Here is a 20,433-nt window from a genome sequence, read left to right on the forward strand (position 1 = left end):
TTCATTTTATGTTCCAGGCTGGTGATTGAGGTGATCATTTGGACTGTGGTTGGTTCAGGGTGGGAGGGTGGGGTGGATTGGTGGTCATCATAGGCAAGGGAAGGGGTGGGTCTAGTCTGATGTCGTTGAATGAAGGAACCTGTGTGGTTGGTGATTAGGCTATTAGTGTAGGGGTTGTGTGGCTGAAAGTGGGGGAGTGGTGGATCATGAATGTAGATGTGGTGTTTAGTGGGATTGAAAGGGGGGTTGTAAGGTGAGGTGGGGGTTAGGGGTAGCAGGTTCGACTGTGTGGGGAGAAGATGGGAGGGAGAATTCAGCACTGGAGAGAGGGGCGTGGGTTTGGGGTTAGGGGATAGGGGATAGGGCTTTGAGGAGGGTGGGGAACAGATGGTCAAAGATGGAAAGATTGTGTTCCGTGGCTTGAGTGAGGATGTTTCAATTTTTGTAGATGGTTATGAACAGTTCGCCAGCGAACCTTTGTGAGGGGGATATGGTGAGTTTGGCTCCATATGGGATGTTGGTGGCATTGGTTATGTGTAGGTCCTGCAGGAAATTGGTTCTCCATTTGACAGGTCTTTGGAGTAGAAAAGTAGGTCTGTTGTGATGTATCCATGTGTTTCGCTGTGACAGATGTCTGTTATTAAGAGTTTCTGGGTATTCAGCCAGGATCTTGTGTTTGTAGTTTTTCACGGCATGTTTGGAGAGATTTGGTGGGAATTTAATATGGAAGGAGTTAGGACCATTACTTTCCAAGGGATGGGTAAGTAAGGCCATGCTAGGGTGAAAAGAGAGTGGTGGGTCTCTGTGAGTGGGTCTCTGAGAGGGGGGCTTCTGGGGGAGATTAGGATGAAGATCCCTTATGCCTGCCTAGTACCCAAAGAAGTTGTTGGTGCTGAGTTGAGGTTGGAGTCGGGGATTAGCGATTATGAGAGCATAAGTATATCTGCTAGATCACAGCGATGTCCGTGGGGATGTGGGCACTTCTTGAGAATAGTAGAGTACCAGTGTAAGAGGCGTGAGGTCGACAAGATGATCTATTAGGAACCCTGTGAGTTAGCGGGGGCCTTGATCGCTGAAAAGAGCCAATGGGTATGCTGAGCTCAATAGCCTTGAATACCTGCTTCATAAAGTCAAGCAATGTCTCTTGGATTTAGACGGGAGCCCGTTCTTATCCAATATGGCTACTGTTAGGCTTCAGGTCGCGTCTACAAATGGAATCTTGTTACTTATGCAACATGGCCCCCATGCCAATCGCTTGGACAGTCTAATTGGTTTGTCGAGCCCAATCCAAAATGGCCGCCATATTTTTCATCGTTTTATGTATATCTTCGAGGGAAGCATTAACTGCCTCTCCCAATGTTGCTGGATCGAATTCATGCTAAGACGTTCCTTCAAATATTACAATAATAGCTCACTTGGGTTGTCACTCCGTTTTTCACACCATCGCGATTGTAGCCCAAACGGACTCTAAAATTCACCAACGCGCTATATTTGTGTTGGTGTTAACGTGTAAATCCATTAATTTTCATTCCCTGCCATAATAGCTTCGAATTTTTGCTTAACAAAGATAAGCAATGCCTCTTGGATTTAGAAGGGAGCCCGTTCTTATCCAATATGGCGACTGGTGGGCTTCATGTCGCCTCCCCAAATAGCATTCGGTCACTTATGCAACATGGCCCCCATGTTAAATCATCGGTATGTTTAATATTGGTTTGTTCAGGATATGCGTTGCAAACCTTGAGGTGACAGGCTGTATATGTGCATAAGGGCTTTTGTATTTCTGTAAGTTGCCCTTCAAACATCTCCAAGCATTACAGGATAAAACGGGAAACACAAGATGGCGACCAGCAAGCTTCATAATATACTACAAACAGGCAATCAGTTACTTACATGACATGGCCGTCTTGGCAATTGTCATTCTATTCAGTTAATTAAACCAGGTGTTTCACATTAGGACCAATTTAAACCAATATATAAACAGAGCCTAAATGTATCAGTAGTCTGCTGCTACCTGACGGAGGAGGACGTTATATTGCATGCTGCTCTAGGAACCAGGGGATGGTTTAGCTCACTTTATCAAGGTAAGAGGGACTTTCAAATAGATAAAACAGGGGTTTATTAGAACCTTGTGTCCTTCTTTTAAAAAGGGAATCCTGGGCAATTCATAATGTTAGCTCATCATCCTTTAGCCAATGGGGACCTTTAACTTAATTCACTTATTGCTTACATAGATTAAGCAAACTTAACATAAAGGTTTCATTATATAGAGAGAGATGGGACTTTTTAAAAATGAAGTTCTTTTGAGGTCATTTCTTCAATTGGAATCTTATTATTTTTTCCACCTCTTTTTCTATATTTAGAGTGTCTAAGCAGGAGGACTAATAAACACTTCCCTCTACAACAAGTTAACAATTATAGGTAAGATAAACCACCAAGCACATATTTTGATGTTTGGTGAACTTGTTTTGTAAAAGGTTTTGCCTACCATGGCAACATAGATAGCAATGAGCTGTTTTGGGTTTTTTTGTTTTTGCTTTGATGTAGATAGTCAGACAGAATCTACATCCTGTGCCTTTTACCCTGGTTCCAGCTCTACTTGGACTATCATCCACAGTTTGATGTAAGTGATGAGATTCTTGTTCATTACCTGTACAGTCAGAACTGGTTAGCCTTTCCTAATGGTTGTTTAAGCACAGTATGATAAAGGTATCATGGAAGTATTTATGTCCGTAGCCCTTCGATCACCAACTAGCCTTTCCATCTTATAAATAGTAAACGCAATATTTCTGGGGAGCTAGTATTGAGGATGAGTCTAAAAACACTTTGTCTTTCCTATAGGAGAATCATATGTACAAGATTGAAATACCCCTATTAAAGAGCTTTTGCAGAACGAGACCACAAATAGATACCTTTCGCCTAAGATCAAGAACGGCGCGGACAGATCAGTTTCCTCCACAGAAAATATTTTGTTGAACAGGGTAGGTTACAGGCCTCACTTTTAACCACTCATAGCTATTGTAAGCTCCCCGTTTTTCTTAGATTGTTTCTTTGGTCAAGATGGCTTTCACTTGACCAATCATTCATGCTTTCTCACTAATTATTTCTAGATGCCTATTTGAGCACAGTTTAAACGTCACAGACATTTTCACGAATCCTAATAACTGCGGGAGAGGATACAAGGACATTATCTCATCCTTTATTGTGGTATGTTCTATATTTAAGCGCTACTTATTCCTGTAGAAGAGCAATTGTTAACCCTCTCTGCTAACTTCTAGATGCTGGTTTCTCCACTTCCTTACAGATATTTAGAGTGTCCTATTATTCTTGGAGGAGGGTTACTGGCACAAGAGGGATAGACCTATATGGAGGACAATATGTAATAACTCAGAACATTCTGACCAAATTTGAGAAAAATTTCAAAAAGTTCAAACTGCGCTCTTTCAATTAATGAAGACATCTATTTCTTATTGTTGTTAGCAACTTGTCTAGATTACCTGCACTAGTTTTTATTCCTGTAATGAATTGTTTATGAAGTCTGGCATTTTCTATATGAGCATAATTGCTTTTGTTTTTAATGTAGATTTTAATCGTATGTCTTTTGTACATTGTCATTTTTTTGTAAACAGCCCTGAAGAAGTCCCAAGAGGACGAAACGCGTCGGCTGTAGCTCCTGTGTGTATTTTTTACTCTCAACTGAACTCAATAAAGAACTCTTGAAGAACACAAGTAACAAACGAATGTGATTATTGCTGTTAACCTCATCAAAGTTATCAGTTGTTACAATTTCTAAAGTGGTGCACCTTGACCTTGTTTAAAGGGTATGCTGAGCTTTCTCTGTCCATAGGGGTCATGGTGACAAGGAGCCGGGGGCAGTGACAGAAGTTATCGACCAGTTTGCGCGGAGCCCTTTGTAGTCAAGGGCAGACAGGGGTCCGGTGCTCATGGTAGTTTTAGTTGGTGGTTGGGAGAGGTTTCTGTGGCAGGCTTTGCAGTGGCATGGATTTTAGGGTTATTCATACACCTAGAAAACAGCATAAAGGAGCCTGCTGAATCAGTGGAAATCGCATGGCTTTTTGGGTAGTGGGCTAGTCATACAAAGCGTAACAAAGCATCCAATAGTTACATAAACACAGTAGTTAAGATATCAATTTAAACAAAGACTAGTAAACATCAATAAACACAGAGTCTCTAGTGTGCGCATAAAATAAAAGAAGCAAAAATACAAGAATAGGAATGATCCGGAGACCATCAGCAGCTATTATCAGACCGTTTAGTGAACATCAGTAGGTGACTTAGGCTCCTTTGCAGCAGTGCACTCTATTTCTGTCCTGCAGGTTCAGGGCTAATGTGTCCGGGATGTGGGAGCTAGCAGTTGCCCAGGTGGGTCGCAGACAGTAGTGGCTCCTCGTGGGAGTGCTGCGGGGCGTGGAAGGGGCAGGGTGGGGGGTAGTAAACTCCGGATTACAACCAAATGGAGTTAAGGAAATAAATTAATAAAACGAAATAAAACTAATTACATTGCGCATCGCTGATGGCGATGCAGTGTGCACAATGTAATTCGTTTTATTAATTTACTTAACTCCATTTGGCCATAAGCCGGAGTTTACTACACCCCACCATGCCCCTCCTCCGCATCGCCCCGCAGCACTCCCACAAGGAGACGCTACTGGTCGCAGAGGATCAAAATTGACTGATGAGGGGGAAGATGAGGGGAGTTCGGCCCAGCTCCCTAGTGTCAGCTCGCAAGGGCTCAGAGTTCAGGGGACTCAAGTCCACCCTGAGTTGAGACCACCCCTGTGTTGGCAGAGTTGTGCTGCCCCAGCACTCCTCGCGTGGGAGTTGGATTTAAACCTGAGTAACTATCATCCAACCGCTGTTCCATTTCTCTTTCAACCATTCAATGTTTACCTACTTTCACTGAGTTATCAGCCTTGCTGTAGATTCTAGAATCGCACTATTTGCCACCGGCCAAATCGGAGAGTGCTTTGGGTGGAACGGCTCAGATATTGATAGACCCTCATTCTGGAAGGGTTAATGAGCTAGACCTGTGCTTTACAACAAAAATGCAGCACTAAACCTAATATGAATGTAAATCAACTCTTAACCTCCTCACTTCCCTAAGTGGCTCACCCACATCGGGCAATAGGCTACCCTTCCCCGGAGTCTGACTGGCCTATAGGGCAATCAGGCAGTGCCCGATGGGCTGGTCTGACAGATCAGTGTGTGGGACATTTTTTAAAGAAGTTTTGTGATGGTTTTGTCGGTAGGTGGGGCAGTTCTTACTTTTTATTTCCCATTATTATCCCTATTTGAACTATATGCTTCACGAATGTGAGCCACTTTTATCTTGGTGCCCAGGTCTCTGTTTTGTCCCAGTCCGACCCTGCCCTTCGCCCTGCGGCATCCACTGACTGATCTTTCATATTGGCTGTGCGAGACATCGAGCTATCAGTCCTATAAGACCTCCTTATCCGGTCACTTCTTGCCTCGAGTTAAACAAATGGAGGAAAACGGGGAGATCTAAAATGCCTATACCCTTAATCGCCTACAGCCCAAGCCTCATCGTGGCATGGGGCACCAATGGTGCAATGACACCTAGAATGGACCGCACCATCCACCCCAAATGCGCGGGGGGGGCGAGGAAGACTGTCTTCGCTTCACCCGTGCCTGACAAACATGGGTGTTAAGGTGTGGCAAGATCAGACAGACTCACACTTCACTGGTTTGGCATGGGAACATTTTTTTGTAAATGTGCGTGTTTCCTATTTACCTTTACAATGGAAACTTGACCCACGGGTATGTTAATAAAGAAAACACGCATCACCGAAAGGAATGTGCGGTGGCACGAAACACCAAAACACGCTACTTCGCCTCACGCTCATCCCTCTAATTAGAAGAGAGGCGCAGATTATTCCCACATAAACAACAGGACCAACATGAAAAGGGCCTGAAAGTACGTAAACCGCAGCCGCCCAGCCAACATACCTTGTAGGATAACACTTCCTTGAAGCGATGACTGAAAAAGAGAAGGAAACACATTCTGTCAGCAACAGAAACAACACAGGTAGATAACAAAATCAGCTTTACAGTCACAGCGCGCTAAGCAAATCATATTTTATTGTCCGGAGGGTTTGTTCCAACATACCAATGCAGAAACTAGGGTGGTCTCAATATGTTCCTAGCACAGGAGCATACCATGTTTAATCTCCTATTTATTTTAGTGGGCCTCCAATAATTCAGAACAGGAGGCCATGGTGAAAGACTGATGTATAATGTGGTCAGCCCCGGTTCATCCCCATCTCAGCATTTTTTTTTCTGGGTTTAATGCCTCTCCCACCAACGTCTGGTGTGAAAATACCTGTGCTGTGTGTTGTTGCAAGACTTGAGATGATTTTTGTGACTCGCCCTTTTATCGCTTCCCACGCCACTGAGCTACTCTTGGCATAAGGTATAAAAAACATAAATAGGGCGACACATCCTTTAATCTCTGTAAGAGAGAAGCACTGTTCAACGCCTCTTTCTGAAAAACTCTAGAACAAGGGCCTTCTTTGCTTTTTTTTTATATGTCTAGGAACTGGGCTCAGTGAGAACTTACCTCTTGGGGAACGTAGCCTTGACTGTGTTCTGGATAAAACCGTAGCAGCAAGGGCAGACGACAAAGGCAGCCCTGGCGTTGATGCAGTGCTCGATCACCATATCCGTGGCTACTCCGCACGCGTGTAGGGCCACCTGCGAGAAGCATAGAGATGGTCATTGGTGTTATATAGTTTAACGTCCACATAAAGCTTGTATTCTATTTTATTATTGCATTTCATAGCGACTCATACCCTGTAATGTGGTGCATCACCATACGGGTTGCACCGAAAAGTGTTGTATCGCTGGGAACCTATGTCAGAAGACTTTTGACGTTTCACCTGAGCGACAACAAAGGTGCTCTCATCTTGTCCTGGAAGGCAGCTCTTAATGGGGTGCTAGCGGGGGAATGTGAGGCCAAGCCTTACCAGAGCTTGTGGTGACCAACATTGGGAGCTAGCTCTAGCAAGACTATCAACCATAGCTCAAGGCAATATACTAACCAAAGGGCCATACAGAGGATATGAAGAAAGTGTAAAATGCCTAGCTAAAACACGAGTCTCAGGGTACGGCTCACAGCTGGGTACATTTATAAATATATGAGATGACTGAACAGTGCCTTGTGTCGGAATGTGTTAAGTTGATGCACTGCTTTGCCAATAACAGATCATCAGCGGCCTTCAGCATTTTAAAGGCCAGTGCAATTTTAGCTCTTAGAACAATGTAACATCCAATCTGGAAAGTAGTTCAGGTTCTGCCTTATGGTGTACATTTAATATTTGCATTGTATGTGTACACGGCCCATTACACAAAGTGGCTGAAAAAGAAATCCAAAATTATGCACCTTCAGTTTTGCATGTATTCTGATTTTATGGGTTGGTCTGTCAAACAGCCGAACAAATGGTGTTTTGCAATTTAAATTCTGCATGTACTGCAGAAGTTTTTACGTCTATGATTACAAATCAGCATGGAAGTCTGAAATGGGCGGCAATTAAAAGATTACAAGATTTTATTCACCAAACGTTTTGGAATTCCAGATTACTTCTTAATCATACAGCTGACAACACATCGTTACAGACAGCAAGAACAGCAAATACATATTTTGCAAACCATTTCTTTTAAACGTTCTAGCCTCAGGGTGCTATTGGCTGTTGTTTTGATTCATTTAGTGGCAAAAAGAAGAAAATAATTAATTGCACTACATAACCTGCCTTCTGGAGGGTATTTACTTTTTGGCACTCATCAGTAAGCCGCAAGCGAGGCATCAGAATAGAAATAATCCCGCATTATGAGCTAAATTGCCAGAACTTTGTCTTCCATCCCACAGGCTCTGCCGCTGCAGACTGCTCCAGAGTTTCTTGGTCGGGTTTTGTTCGATGTACAACCACCAGTCAAAGAACCACTGTGAGTGAGATGGAGCACAGGGGTCCCACCTCCCACCCAAGATGGCTGGCCAAATTGTTATGCGCACTTATGGTGCACCAACCATTCCTCCTCCCTCTGAAGCGAGCCCAGCCCACCCTAAAATGGCTCCTACTAAAAATTGAATGATAATAACGTTCTGTTATCATTTTATTATTCCTTTGCACTGCTCAGAGAGCAGTGGGGCGACGCTCTTCCGCCTTAGCAGAGGAGCCGCCGCTGCATGCTCATCTGTGCCTGATTCTTCGCCTCTACCATGAACACATTCACTCACTCTCTCTTTAAAAGGTTACTCTGATACCTCGTTTAGGGTCCCCTGCCATTTTCACATCCCCCAGAGTCACCCACTGCACCCAATCACTCACTCACTCACTCACTCTTTACTAGCAGCCCAAGAAATCATTGACATCTTAAGGAATTTGGGGGCCCAGGGCAAAACGTAATTTTGGGGCCCCTGTTCAGAACAGCTTTAGATTAAAGATCCAATTACAGCTGTGTCATGCCCTCCTTGGCCAGGTCACTGACAGTGCACAGGCAGACTGATCCATATTCTAAATGTGTTTACATTTAGTATTCGAGAATAGTGACGTATTTTCAATATTACAATACACAGCAGCAGCTCATTCATATTTTTGCCAATACTCTTTGCAATCCCCACCCATTTCTGATTTGTGACGTCCTGGTTTTCTATTAAAGAATATTTTTTTATGGATGCTGCTCAGTGTTGAAAAACAAAAAACATTTCCCTGTAAAATGTCTTTAATAGACTCTCACACATCAGCCACATTAAAATTAAATTAAGGGAAAACGCTTTATAAAACAAACTGTTTCAGAATTATTCAAGGTCATCAAAGCAAGACTCTCTGCAGAACAGGGCCCTCTGAAAGTCTGGGGCTTTGGGCCAGAGCCCACTTTGCCAATACCTTAAAACGACTCTGCAAGAACTCCTATAACGGAACGGGGAGCAGTCTGTGCTCTGCATTTTTCCAGATGCATCCAAATCTATGTTCTTGGCCTCGCCGAGCCAACAGCGCAACACTTACATCCACTCAAAACGGATCTCGGAATCAAATCAATGGCGGCTTCTTCTTTGCAGTGAAATAGGTCTCGCATTTACAAGAGTTTGAGCTATTGGCATAGTAAATGACAATGCTGTTTATTTATGTGTTGATTATCAAAACAGATAAATAAAAGGCATTTTCATTTCCAATGCCAATAGCTTAAACTCTCGCAAATGCGAGCCCTGTTGCATTGCAAATGCTTGTTTTTTGTTAGGCACAGGGAGATTAAGTGATTTGCCCACATTCACAGGATGTTGAGCGTCCCTGCGAAAACTCGAACCCGGATCCCCCAGCTTTAAAGTTGACCGCTCTAGCCATTAGGCTACATCCTTTCACCCAAGAACACTCACTATACAGTACCTTTCCAATTATACCTCTAATTCACTTTTTACAAATAGAATATGCTTGACAGGTCCCCTGATACTCTTGCGTGCAACATGGAATCAAGGCCATATTATTGACTAAACACTGCAGCACTGCCTAGTCAACAGCATTCCCCTAGACCACACCAAGATACATCTTAGTACCATTAATATAAGATGTGTCTAAACATACCATACCTCATCCATCATAACTATATACCTGGTTAGTGATACTTTCGAACTATGGAGCAGCAGCCACCCACCCAGCTCAAGGTACAACTTAAAAGTACTTTGGAAAAACCCATCAATAGACATTACATGCTACAAAGATTTCTAGCGCCATCAAACTCGAATTCTTTTCACAATAACGAAAACAAAATTACCAAACTAAACAGTTGATAAATATCTATTAACCGTACAAACACTGAAGCACACATATAATACAATCAAATACACCCTGGAATGTAAAAGACTGAAATGAATGTAAACATCCTCCAGCATTTATAAATCATTAGTGTCGAGTATTCTCTGCCATCCTCTGTATAAACAAGCACTGGAAAATCCAATAGGTCTGATAGACGTTTTGAGTGGTATGCAGACTTTGGCCTTCGTTAATAATGCAGACAGACATTTCACTGCTTGCACTGGAGCGCTTCATTATCAGTGCTGCAGTTGTAAGTGTCGACGTAGCTGTGGGCTCAGTAGGGAGAGCAGCAGGGGAATGGGGGAGGCCCGTATAAAAAAAAAAAAAGGCCAGTCCCCGCAGGCAAGCACTGGGGTCCAGAGTGTGTCTCGGTTTGTCCTGTGGTGAAATGTCTGAAAATGGTTTTGAGCCCTGACTGCAATATTGATAAACCCTGATGCAGTAAAAAAACACGCAAAAACAATTAAATTCTGCATATGATGCATCTGTGGGATACAATGTAGGGGCCTATTCAGAAAGAAAAATATACACATGGATATTTACTCTCATGTATATTTAAGACTACCCCTAGGCATAGATTTGCATGTCTCTATCCCCTCAAATCAGGGGGGTTAAGCCTCCAAAAACAGGATTTATGAGTTTAAAGCTATTACTATTAACTTTGCAGATGTAGATGGAGCTCACAACCACCATGGCAAAGTTCTCCCTATAGGAAAAAATATTAACGTTTATTACTCTTACAAAAATAATATATATATATATATATATATATATTTTAATATTAAATATCAATGTAAATTCATCTAAACTTTCGTTTTAACTTGGAAATAATAAACTATTCAAATTAAATGTTACAGCACCGACTCAAATTAAATATTATTAAATAATGATTTAATTGAAATATATTAATTCAGTTAATAAATATTTTAAAACAATAATTACAACAATCTAACCATCAATACATTATTTCATATTTGGTATATTTGTACAAATGTTGTGTTTATTAACGTTTAGAATAATAAAATATATTAGTACTAATTATATATATTTACATTTGTTTGTGTGTGTGAAGTTTGAAACAATAACATTTTTAACATTTATTCCTATGTAGTATTATTTTATTTCCCTGCCTTCATTGTTTTATATGGGAGTGTGTGACAGTACCTGAGAGTTGTAATGTGTAGTACTTTATCTACTCCAAGGCTGGGTTGGAGTAAATTCACACATGTTTTGACACCTTCAGGGCTGCGGTAACTTTAGAAGTGTAGCCTATGAATAACAATGGTCTTACTGTTTTTGTGGGCAAGTGTTTGTATTAGCTTGCCCCTCCCTAAACTCCTCCCATTTAGTAGTATTTCCTATTTTTCAACCATTCCCCAGTGCTCCTCTCACATTTACTACTAAATAGAGATCTCCGGAAGGAAAATGATAGGAGAGGTAGATGTATCCACCCATAGATGTGTGAATGACATTTAGTACTACGTAAGTAGTACTACTTCAAGTACTACAAAATGCATTTTGTGAATAGGCCCTTTAATGTATGGTGTTTCAGTGTACTTTTTCAGATGTAAAATAGTCTCTCTTTCAATGTAATGTAGCATTCCAACGCCAAAGGAGGGGGGAATGATACATCAAACAGCCAATTGCATTAGATGAGGGAGAAATACTCCTCTATAGGAAGGGACAACCCCCATTCTAAGACATGCCAAATTAGGCTATTCAGTCAGTTTGAATGGCATTAAAATACAGTGCTCTTGTCTATGGTTTTCATAAATGTAGTATAAATGAAGATTTGTTCATTGAATGTTAGCATGCAATTTATTTTGCAGAAACAAACAACATTTTCAGTTTTTTTTCTACTGAACAAACTAGTGAAGTTAGCGGGTGAGTCTCATTGTTGTAAATTCTCTATAAGACAGGTATCAGGGTTCTAGGAGGCATCACATCTGTGCCACATCCTGCACTCGTCTACTACTTACCACTAACTTCTATAATAATTGCAAGGTGGAGGACCAGCTAATTTATCCAATTTCTCAGCTTTTGATAGAAGATTTGGCTACCTCAAGAGTTCTACATGAACTCTTCCTGACCTAGTCAATGAATGTACTTCTGCTCTATACAGTAACACAGATATGTACTTTTCCTACATCGCACCACACCCACATATACAACCGCTGAAACTCCTTTGACTGTAAGCCCGGCCTCACTACTTCCCTTCCCCAACCCCTATATCACATCCGAGACCAAGGTTCTTCAAGTCTGCTGTTCCCTACTCACCCACAACGCCAGCCATAACCCCTATAGCACTCACTATGACCCACCTCCATCCCTCGAGGAGACTTTCATTAATGCCAGATCTGGTATTGAACATGCTGTCAACATCCACAATACTATTATCTATATTTCTCCTTATGCCCTTGTTATCACCAAAATATGTCCAGACACAAGAGGCAAGCCATATTAAAAATGCTTTCAAAGAGTTACAATATACTTTTTAGACACTGTGAAAATGGTCATGGCGGATGAGTGGCCCTCACCTATAAACCTTACATTACCTGTCACAAAATCAAAAGTCAACACCATGAATCCTTCAAATATCAACATGTAAAATGGGTTACCAGTCTTATTCACAATTGCTAACCACCCAACTAAACAATTATTTGAATCCTTTACATCTGACCTCCTAGGTCTCCTCAAAGCATTTTCTCATTTTAGGAGACTTCAGCATCTTGGCTGATGACCTTCAAAGCTTTTTTGTACAAGGAACAGGGGACCAGCTGGATAATCAGAGTTATATCCAACTACTTAACTCAACCACTCACAAAGTTAGTCATAGCTTAAACCTGCTATTTTCATTAGGCAAGGAACACCACTCTGGACTCCCCTGAGTGTCTTGTTTTCACAAATGTCTGAGTTCAATACACTTCCCTGACTGGCAGCTGAGCCCAGACTTATTCCACAACTATTCATATTGCCAAAAAGGGTAATTTTTTCTGACAACATTTTGATATATCCAAGTTGCGTTTTGGGCCCTTTCATCTCCCAGGTGCTACGCTCAGCCTCACAAGTAGGGTACTGTTTTTATCAGAAGTTTGGGAACACCAAATAGTAGAACAAGTTATAATCAACTACAACTTTCTCTATTGTAAGGTTTCAAATGTAAGCTAGTTTGTAAGAAAGAACACATTTTATAAAATGCCCTATGAATCACAGGATGGTATGGGTAATCCAAATTCAGAGTTGTACAAATAACCACTATTCACAAAGCCAGTATCTTGTTCACAGAAATACAAAGGTTTCCTTCCTGCCCATTTTTCATTAATCAGATTTTACCACATGAATTGCTGCATGGTTAATTCAAAATGAAAAATCATTAGAAGCTGCAGTTCAGTTGTTGGCTCTGGACACCGAATGTTTTTTGGACAACCAACATCCAGTACTTATACCAAAAGGTTATGACAGCCAGGAACTATATATTACTTTTGTAAATCAGTCATTGTGGCAAAAAATTACAGATGAAAACGTTGTCATCAATTGCTATTTTTTCCTACTTATTTTCTGAATCCAATGAACCAAATCATGGGTGCCGGAGGTCTGATACAAATGGTGACTGGGCCGACTCATGAAAAGGGGCATACCTTACACGGTATATATTCTAACAATAAAGACATAGAGGAGATCTCTGTCCTCCCGATCTCATGGTCTGATCATTGTATGATTAAGTTTGAGATTAAGTGTTCCTTGGCCCATTCTTTAGGTCAGAAACAATCTAAAGAGATCAGAACTAGATTCTGGGGCAAGTTGAATGTGGAGAGACTGGGAATTGTTATGGAAAACTCAATGTACCAGCTCCCGCAGGACGTTGAGGAGGCCCCGACCACCTATAATAAGTGGCTTTTGGATGCCTGTGATCAAGTAGTTCCCCACAAAAAATGGATTCCCAAACGGGCCTCTCCAACCGCTCCCTGGTACTCGGAGGAGCTCAGGGCCAAGAAATTGGTCTGTAAACATGCAGAGAGGAATTGGCGGAAATTATATGACAAATCCGAGAAGGAGAATTACAAAACCTGTATTTCCAGTTACATGCAAGCTCTTATGGAAGCTAAAAGAGAATACTTCTCATTACAAATCACTATGGCCGAATCCAATTCCAAAGAACTGTTTCGAACTATTTCTAAACTAGCTAACCCTACCAATCCTAAGAATCAGGGGGATGCAGAATTCTGTAACAAATTAGCTGGTTTCTTTAAAACTAAAGTAGAAACCATCTTTACCTCACTTGTTGGTCGAATTAATGACACTCTGACTGATTTCAATTTATTGGAATCAGGAAGCTTAGGTGCCCCGGCAGAATTACTGGAACATTTCATCCCTGTTGAGAAAGCAGATTTGGTTAAATTGTTGCTTAAGATAAATTCGGGTGCACCTAGTGATCCGTGTCCTGCTAGAATTATTAAACAACTCCCGGAAATTTTTGGAACGGCTCTTACACCTCTGCTCAATGCAGCTTTCCAGTCTGGTATTTTTCCCAAAAATTGGAAAAGGGCCTCGGTGCTTCCTCTTCTAAAGAAGCAATCCCTTGACCCCAAAGACGCGAATAACTATCGTCCTATCTCTAGGCTTCCATTACCTGCCAAATTATTGGGAAAAGAAATTAATATCCAAATAAGTAACTTTATCTCTGCCAATAACTCCCTGGACCCATCGCAATATGGGTTTAGAGCTTTTCACAGTACGGAACTGGCTTTAATAAAATCATCCAAGGAAATCAGAGAAGCCATGGATAGGGGAGGAAATGCCATCCTAATCCTCCTGGACCTATCCGCGGCCTTTGATACGGTCCACCAGAAGGTTCTGCTGAGTAGGCTCTTTGACATTGGGGTGAAGGGCTCAGCATGGAAACTGCTACACTCCTTTCTGTCGGACAGAGTTCAGACGGTTGATTTAGATGGCAACACCTCGGAACACTTCTCACTACCTTGTAGGGTGCCACAGGGCTCGGCGTTGAGCCCTACGCTTTTTAACATCTACGTGGCACCCCTGGCCAGTGTCATTCGGTCGTTTGCTTTCCAGCTCACCTCCTACGCTGATGACACACAAATTATGCTATCGCTGACGGAGGGAGCGGAAAGGGAGGCGGGGGAGAGGTACTACGACTGCATGAGCTCTATTTCCTCCTGGATGTCATCCAATTGTTTAAAACTTAACTCAGCTAAAATTGAGGTGCTACAATTTGGCAATAATCCCAGAGTCTGGACCCCGAACTGGTGGCCGGAGGACCTGGGATTGTGCCCTACACTCTCAAGGAAAGCTAAGAACTTGGGAATCATGGTGGATAACAAACTCTCCATGGGGACCAAGTGAATCAGGTAACTTCAGCATGTTTCATGGTTCTCAGAATTATCAAAAAAATTAAGTTCTTCCTTTCAGCAGATAACCTAAGGACGGTCGCCACTGCTCTCATTATGTCCCGTCTGGACTATTGCAACAGCCTCTATCTTAATGTACAGAAACAATACATGAACAAGTTGCAACTGGTCCAGAACGCGGCAGCGAGAATGATGACGGTAACCCCTAGGTTTGCTTCGATCAAAGGAGAACTTAAGAAACTGCATTGGCTCCTACTCCCACTTAGATCATGCTTCAAGGCACTTTGTGTCGTCTTCAAGGCTGTTAACGGGATTGGTCCGGAGTTTCTTAAAACCAGACTTACATGGTATGTTCCAAGCAGAATCCTGCGGTCTTCCGGATCAAAACTAGTCAAAACCTCCACCATTAAGAAAACGAACTGGGGAGGTAGAAGCTTTCTACACTGTGCCTCCAAGGCTTGGAATGAACTACCGTTCCATCTCAGAAATGCGACAAACCTTGTTTCCTTTCGCAAGGGGTTGAAAACATGGTTCTTCTCCCACTAATCAGCTGATGCTTCCCAGTTCACCAGTACTCAGCGCCAGGACACCCGAGGGTAGCAGTGTGCTTTACAAGTACAGATAACATAACATTAGTTTCTTTCGGACAGCCATAAGCAATCTACACTAATAACCTCTTGCTGAATTCTGAAATTTCTCTCGTTTTCCGAAATGTATAGCTTTCCGGTTCTACTCATGGGTTTCACACCATTTATACCACAATGTGAGTTAAACCACACAAAAAAGGAAAATGGATTTACCACTTGGACGAATACAAAAACTTAGTTAAAAAAAGATTTTTTTTTAATCTTCATTTGTTCCTGAAATTTGGAAAGATGGTGATCTTAGCATGGCAAACCTTTTGCCGATACCATTTTTAGGCAAAGTAAACATACACTTTCTCAGGGCTTTCCCCATTTAAAAATACATTTGCTAAATGTTGGCTATTTTTTCAGTTCCATCCAGGAGAATGCACAAACACTGGGTACCTTTAAAATCCCCAAGATGTAAACACGAAGGACACAAATTTGGCTTGGATACCTTTTATGGAAAAAGCAATAAATGCTTAAGTGTGTAAGTGCCCCAAAATCAAAAAGGGCTCAGTACTGGGACAAGAAAAGCCTCAGCAGCTAAGGGGTTAAATTCCTTGTAATTATTACAGTACACCTTAATTTTCATATGAAAACAATGCTTCATGCCTCACAAATCCCATGGTCGAATAACTTTACAGGAGAAACATCAGGGTTCTAAAGGCCGAAGGTATGTTAATTAATTTTGCTAAATGTCTTTGCTTATAATTACTCCTGCAGAAAACAAGCATTGGTGAAGCCAACAGGCCTGGGCTTCGCAAGCTGATGAGATGGCTATTTAAAAATATATATATTTCAAGCATAGGTGTTGGAAAGTAGGATCTGCTTTCATGGTTAGCCCCAATTTTTGCTGGTGTTATACTGTTTTCTGACTAGTCTGACTGAGATCCTGCTAATCAGGACCCCAGTCATTGTGCTCTCTCCCTAAATTTGACAATGGTAAGTACTTTGGTACCTTCCAAATACTCTACTGGTGTATCCTTCTAAGTCCCTAGTATATGGTACTAAGGTACCCAGGGCATAGGTACACCAGGAGTCTCCCATGGGCTGCAGCATATACTGTGCCACCTATGAGAGACCACTCAAAATGTGACTACAGGCCTACCACTGCAGCCTGTGTAAGTTGGTGTTAGCACCACTTACAACTGATATATGATGTCTTATCTCTGAAGGTCACTGCACTTAACACCTATAAGTCATCCCCAATGTAGGCCTTTCAATTCGGAAGGCAGGGCGCTAGTCTATAAGTGTTAGGGTGCCCTGCATGAGCAGAACACCCCCTACAAACCCCGGAGTCGATTATCCAGGCTTTATAAGTGCGGTCAGACATTTAATACATATAGTGGACATCAAGTCAATCACAAGATGTCTAATTATATACTAGCTGCACCGAAACCAGCAAGGTGAGACCACCTACCTAGACAGGACTTAGAGTTTCGGGGGGGGGAGCTTGCCAGCACCACCCGACTGCTTTCAAGGGCACATTTGGTGCCCTCCTTGTATACTCCAGTTGAAACCAGTTCAGGGAGCCCTAGGCTTCCGCTATGGTGTGAAACTGGACAAAGGACATGTATCCTCCCCTCTGTCCAGCCTCTCCTCTGGGAGGGAACCTTGAATCGCTACAACTCTTTCCCTGTGGTACTTAAGGGCTTACCTGTGGGTGGCTCTTCAGATTCATCGTGGGACCAGATTCAAATCTGAAACCTGGGCACTTTGGACTGCGTTGGACTTCGCCTAGGAACCAAGACTGCACCAAGGAAGTCTCCTGTTGCTCCTGGTCTCATCGTCTGTGCCTGTGCTTCATCCAGGTTCTTCTCCAGGCCTGTGGGCATTAAAGACACCCAAAGGAATCTCTCTTGGAGTGAAGGAGTCACTAACCTGCATCTGCAGGCACTGCAACCAAGCTGAGCGGTCTGCTTCTCCTGACATCCTACAGACTCCGAAAGGCTCAGCACCACAGTTGGTTGTTCTGCAACTCCCTCAATGCCTGCACTGTCTTCTCAGCAAGTTTGAGGCCAGTATCCCTCGTCTGAACCGCTGGAACAGCACCCCTGTGCACCGCGTCGACTTGCTCTTGCCAAGGATTGTTGACTCTGTCCTCCAGAGATCTTCAGGCTACAAGAAGCTCCAGCCTCCAGCATCTCTTCCTACCAAGATCTTCGTCCTAACCATATCTGCTGCACCGTGGGCCTGAATTTTTGGTGAGCTGCTCGAGGTCCTCTTGCGACTCCTGTGCCTTCGGCCTATGGGTCCGAATGAGGGTCTTCTTTGGCTTCAGTGGGCTCCCCTGCTTGCTTGGGGCTTGCTCTGACTCTCCTGCAATTGGTGAGTCCCTTGGACCTTGCTGGTTCCAGCGTTGCACCTTCTTCATTTACCACATCTGTTGCTGCTGTCAAGTCTTGTTGGTGCTCCTGCCGGACACCGACCCCCTGGTTCTTGACTTCCTACATGGGACAGCTAATGAACGGTTCCTGGTCTTCCACAGTGTTGCTTGGTTCTCACAGCTGCAGCGACAAAGTCACCGTCATCACTCCTGCATCTTCCGTCGTCGGTGGTCATTGGTCTTCCGAGCCTCCTGGTCACTTCCGAGTGGCATAGACTTTGTCCCCTCTGCTTGTAGGTACTCCTCTTCAAGAATCCATCCTTGGATTCCACTGGACTCTTTCATCTTCTTTGCCAGCGGCTTCTTTTCTGAAGTCCTCCTTTGCTGTTTAAGTTGGTTTCCGACATCACTTCGCACCTATGCACCAGGCTTCCCTGGTGTAGGTATCCTGGTTCCTGGGGTATCCATGGTTGTGTTGACTCTTCAACCGTCTGTCTTTCATGGTGTTTCTTCAGGGTCCACTGGGAAGGGTACTTCTTCTTAAAAACTGCAACTGCGACTTTCCGATTGATTTGCATTGAGTACGCAGCTGTGTTTCCATTCTGATCACAGCCTCCATGGGGTTCCTGGGTACTTACCTTGGGTGGTTCATTGTGTCCCCAGCTTTTCTGTGTCTTCTGGTTCAAGTTCCGACTTCAGTCACAGTTCGCAATCCACTTCTTTAGTATATGGTTTGGTTCCCCACTGGAGAACATTTGTGCTTACTTACCTGTTTTACATTTGAAATATTGTGTTGATATCTCCGGGTAGGAGATATACCAATGTGTTAGATAGTGTGTATAATAAATATACTTATTTTTATAACTACACTGTGTGTTTATTTTTCGTTTAACCTACACTATATGATTAGTTTTGGTAAAACAAGCCGCTTAACACTCCTTCTGGACTAAGCCTGAAGGCTGCTCTCCACAGCTGCCACTAATAGAGCTTTCTCTGGTTGTCTAAGACCACTAAAATCCCCATAAGAGTCTTCTGGATTAGTGCAGGGTTCTTCACTTAAATAAGTGTGCACCATATACTAAGCCAACCTCCTACAATATGCGACAAAATTAAAAGGGGAAAAAGAAAACACACTATTGCCTAAACTTGGCGGACACATGTGTGAACTAAAAATGTTAAATAAAAAAAGAAAAATTGCATCTTATTTTAACATAACAGTACAGGTGCTTCCCAGCATAAGTCCATCCCCTTTTTTTGTTTTTATCCACATCACAGAATATATGATTCTAACTGGTGCAAGAAGGGTGCAATTGACGTTGCACTACTGTAATGTGAACACACAGTGCAAACATACAGTGATTACTAGGAAAATCTACAAGGCTATGGAAATTGAAGAAAAGAGCACTGGCAATGTAAATTATTAGTCCATCGGCCCTGGAACCAAAGTGCACTTCTTTTCAGCTGGATGTACACACCTAATCAAGCAATTGCGGCTACAAGAGAGTCAGTGGATGAAATGGCTCGGTCCATAGAGGCATGACACAATGCTGTGGTGGGCAAAAGCATGACATAGCAATGGATGAAGACTGCTGACCCAGAACTCCTCTTTGTATGAATACAGCTATGTATTTTGTTACTTATGAATTTATTTTATTACATATACCGCTGGCGAAACAGCTCAAGGCTAGATCTAACAATGGCATAAACTAGGGTGTCAATATGCTATTTACTACCTCAGTCGAAGACATCATGAATCACTTGAAGTTTCACCTCTGGTGAATGATGACCCCCTCCCCACAATCAATAGTGGCAATAAAGAGCTTATTACACTCTGTACAGCCGCATTTATACTATAAGTGTGTTAGCGTGAAATTGTGCTGGCAAGCTTTTACCGTGTAATTTGAAGGTCTATTTCTCACCCATCACTTCAAATAAAATCACAAACTGAACCTGTTTCGACCGCCTCTCGTCAGTGTTTTGTGGAAGGATTGGGATAAAAGGCGCGCGGCTCATGCTTGACTAAGAAAGTAGCCTTTCAGCAATGGAAAGGGATGAGTGAGAATTTCCCGTGAACACCTCGGTCAATCAGAAAACGTGAAAATAACTGCCAAAGGGCTACAGATTCCACAATGGTCAAAAATAAATGGCACCTTAATTCCCAACTTAACTGGCAGATCTTAGATTCCAGCCTGCTCACTGTGAGGAGCTATGACAGCCTTCTTCTGTGATGCCCACGGGTTTGGATCCACCCGCCAATGCCGGTGGAGCAC

General features: G+C 42.6%; 1 protein-coding gene across 2 annotated transcripts in view; it reads right to left on the reverse strand.

The window, feature by feature from the left end:
* GSTCD (glutathione S-transferase C-terminal domain containing) overlaps window positions 1-20,433 on the reverse strand; it is a 943,165-nt gene that overhangs the window by 143,730 nt on the left and 779,002 nt on the right. Inside the window, exons 9-10 of one of the 2 annotated variants that reach the window (XM_078676615.1) lie at window positions 6,596-6,729; window positions 5,986-6,016 (exon numbers count right to left, since the gene is read on the reverse strand). In XM_078676615.1, coding sequence (XP_078532741.1) covers window positions 5,986-6,016; window positions 6,596-6,729 — 165 coding nt within the window. The remainder of the gene's footprint in view (window positions 1-5,985; window positions 6,017-6,595; window positions 6,730-20,433) is intronic. The other variant, XM_078676616.1, reaches the window with a different exon arrangement.

This window comes from Lissotriton helveticus, chromosome 2_1 (genome assembly GCF_964261635.1).
Source record: "Lissotriton helveticus chromosome 2_1, aLisHel1.1, whole genome shotgun sequence".
Lineage (NCBI taxonomy): Eukaryota > Metazoa > Chordata > Amphibia > Caudata > Salamandridae > Lissotriton > Lissotriton helveticus.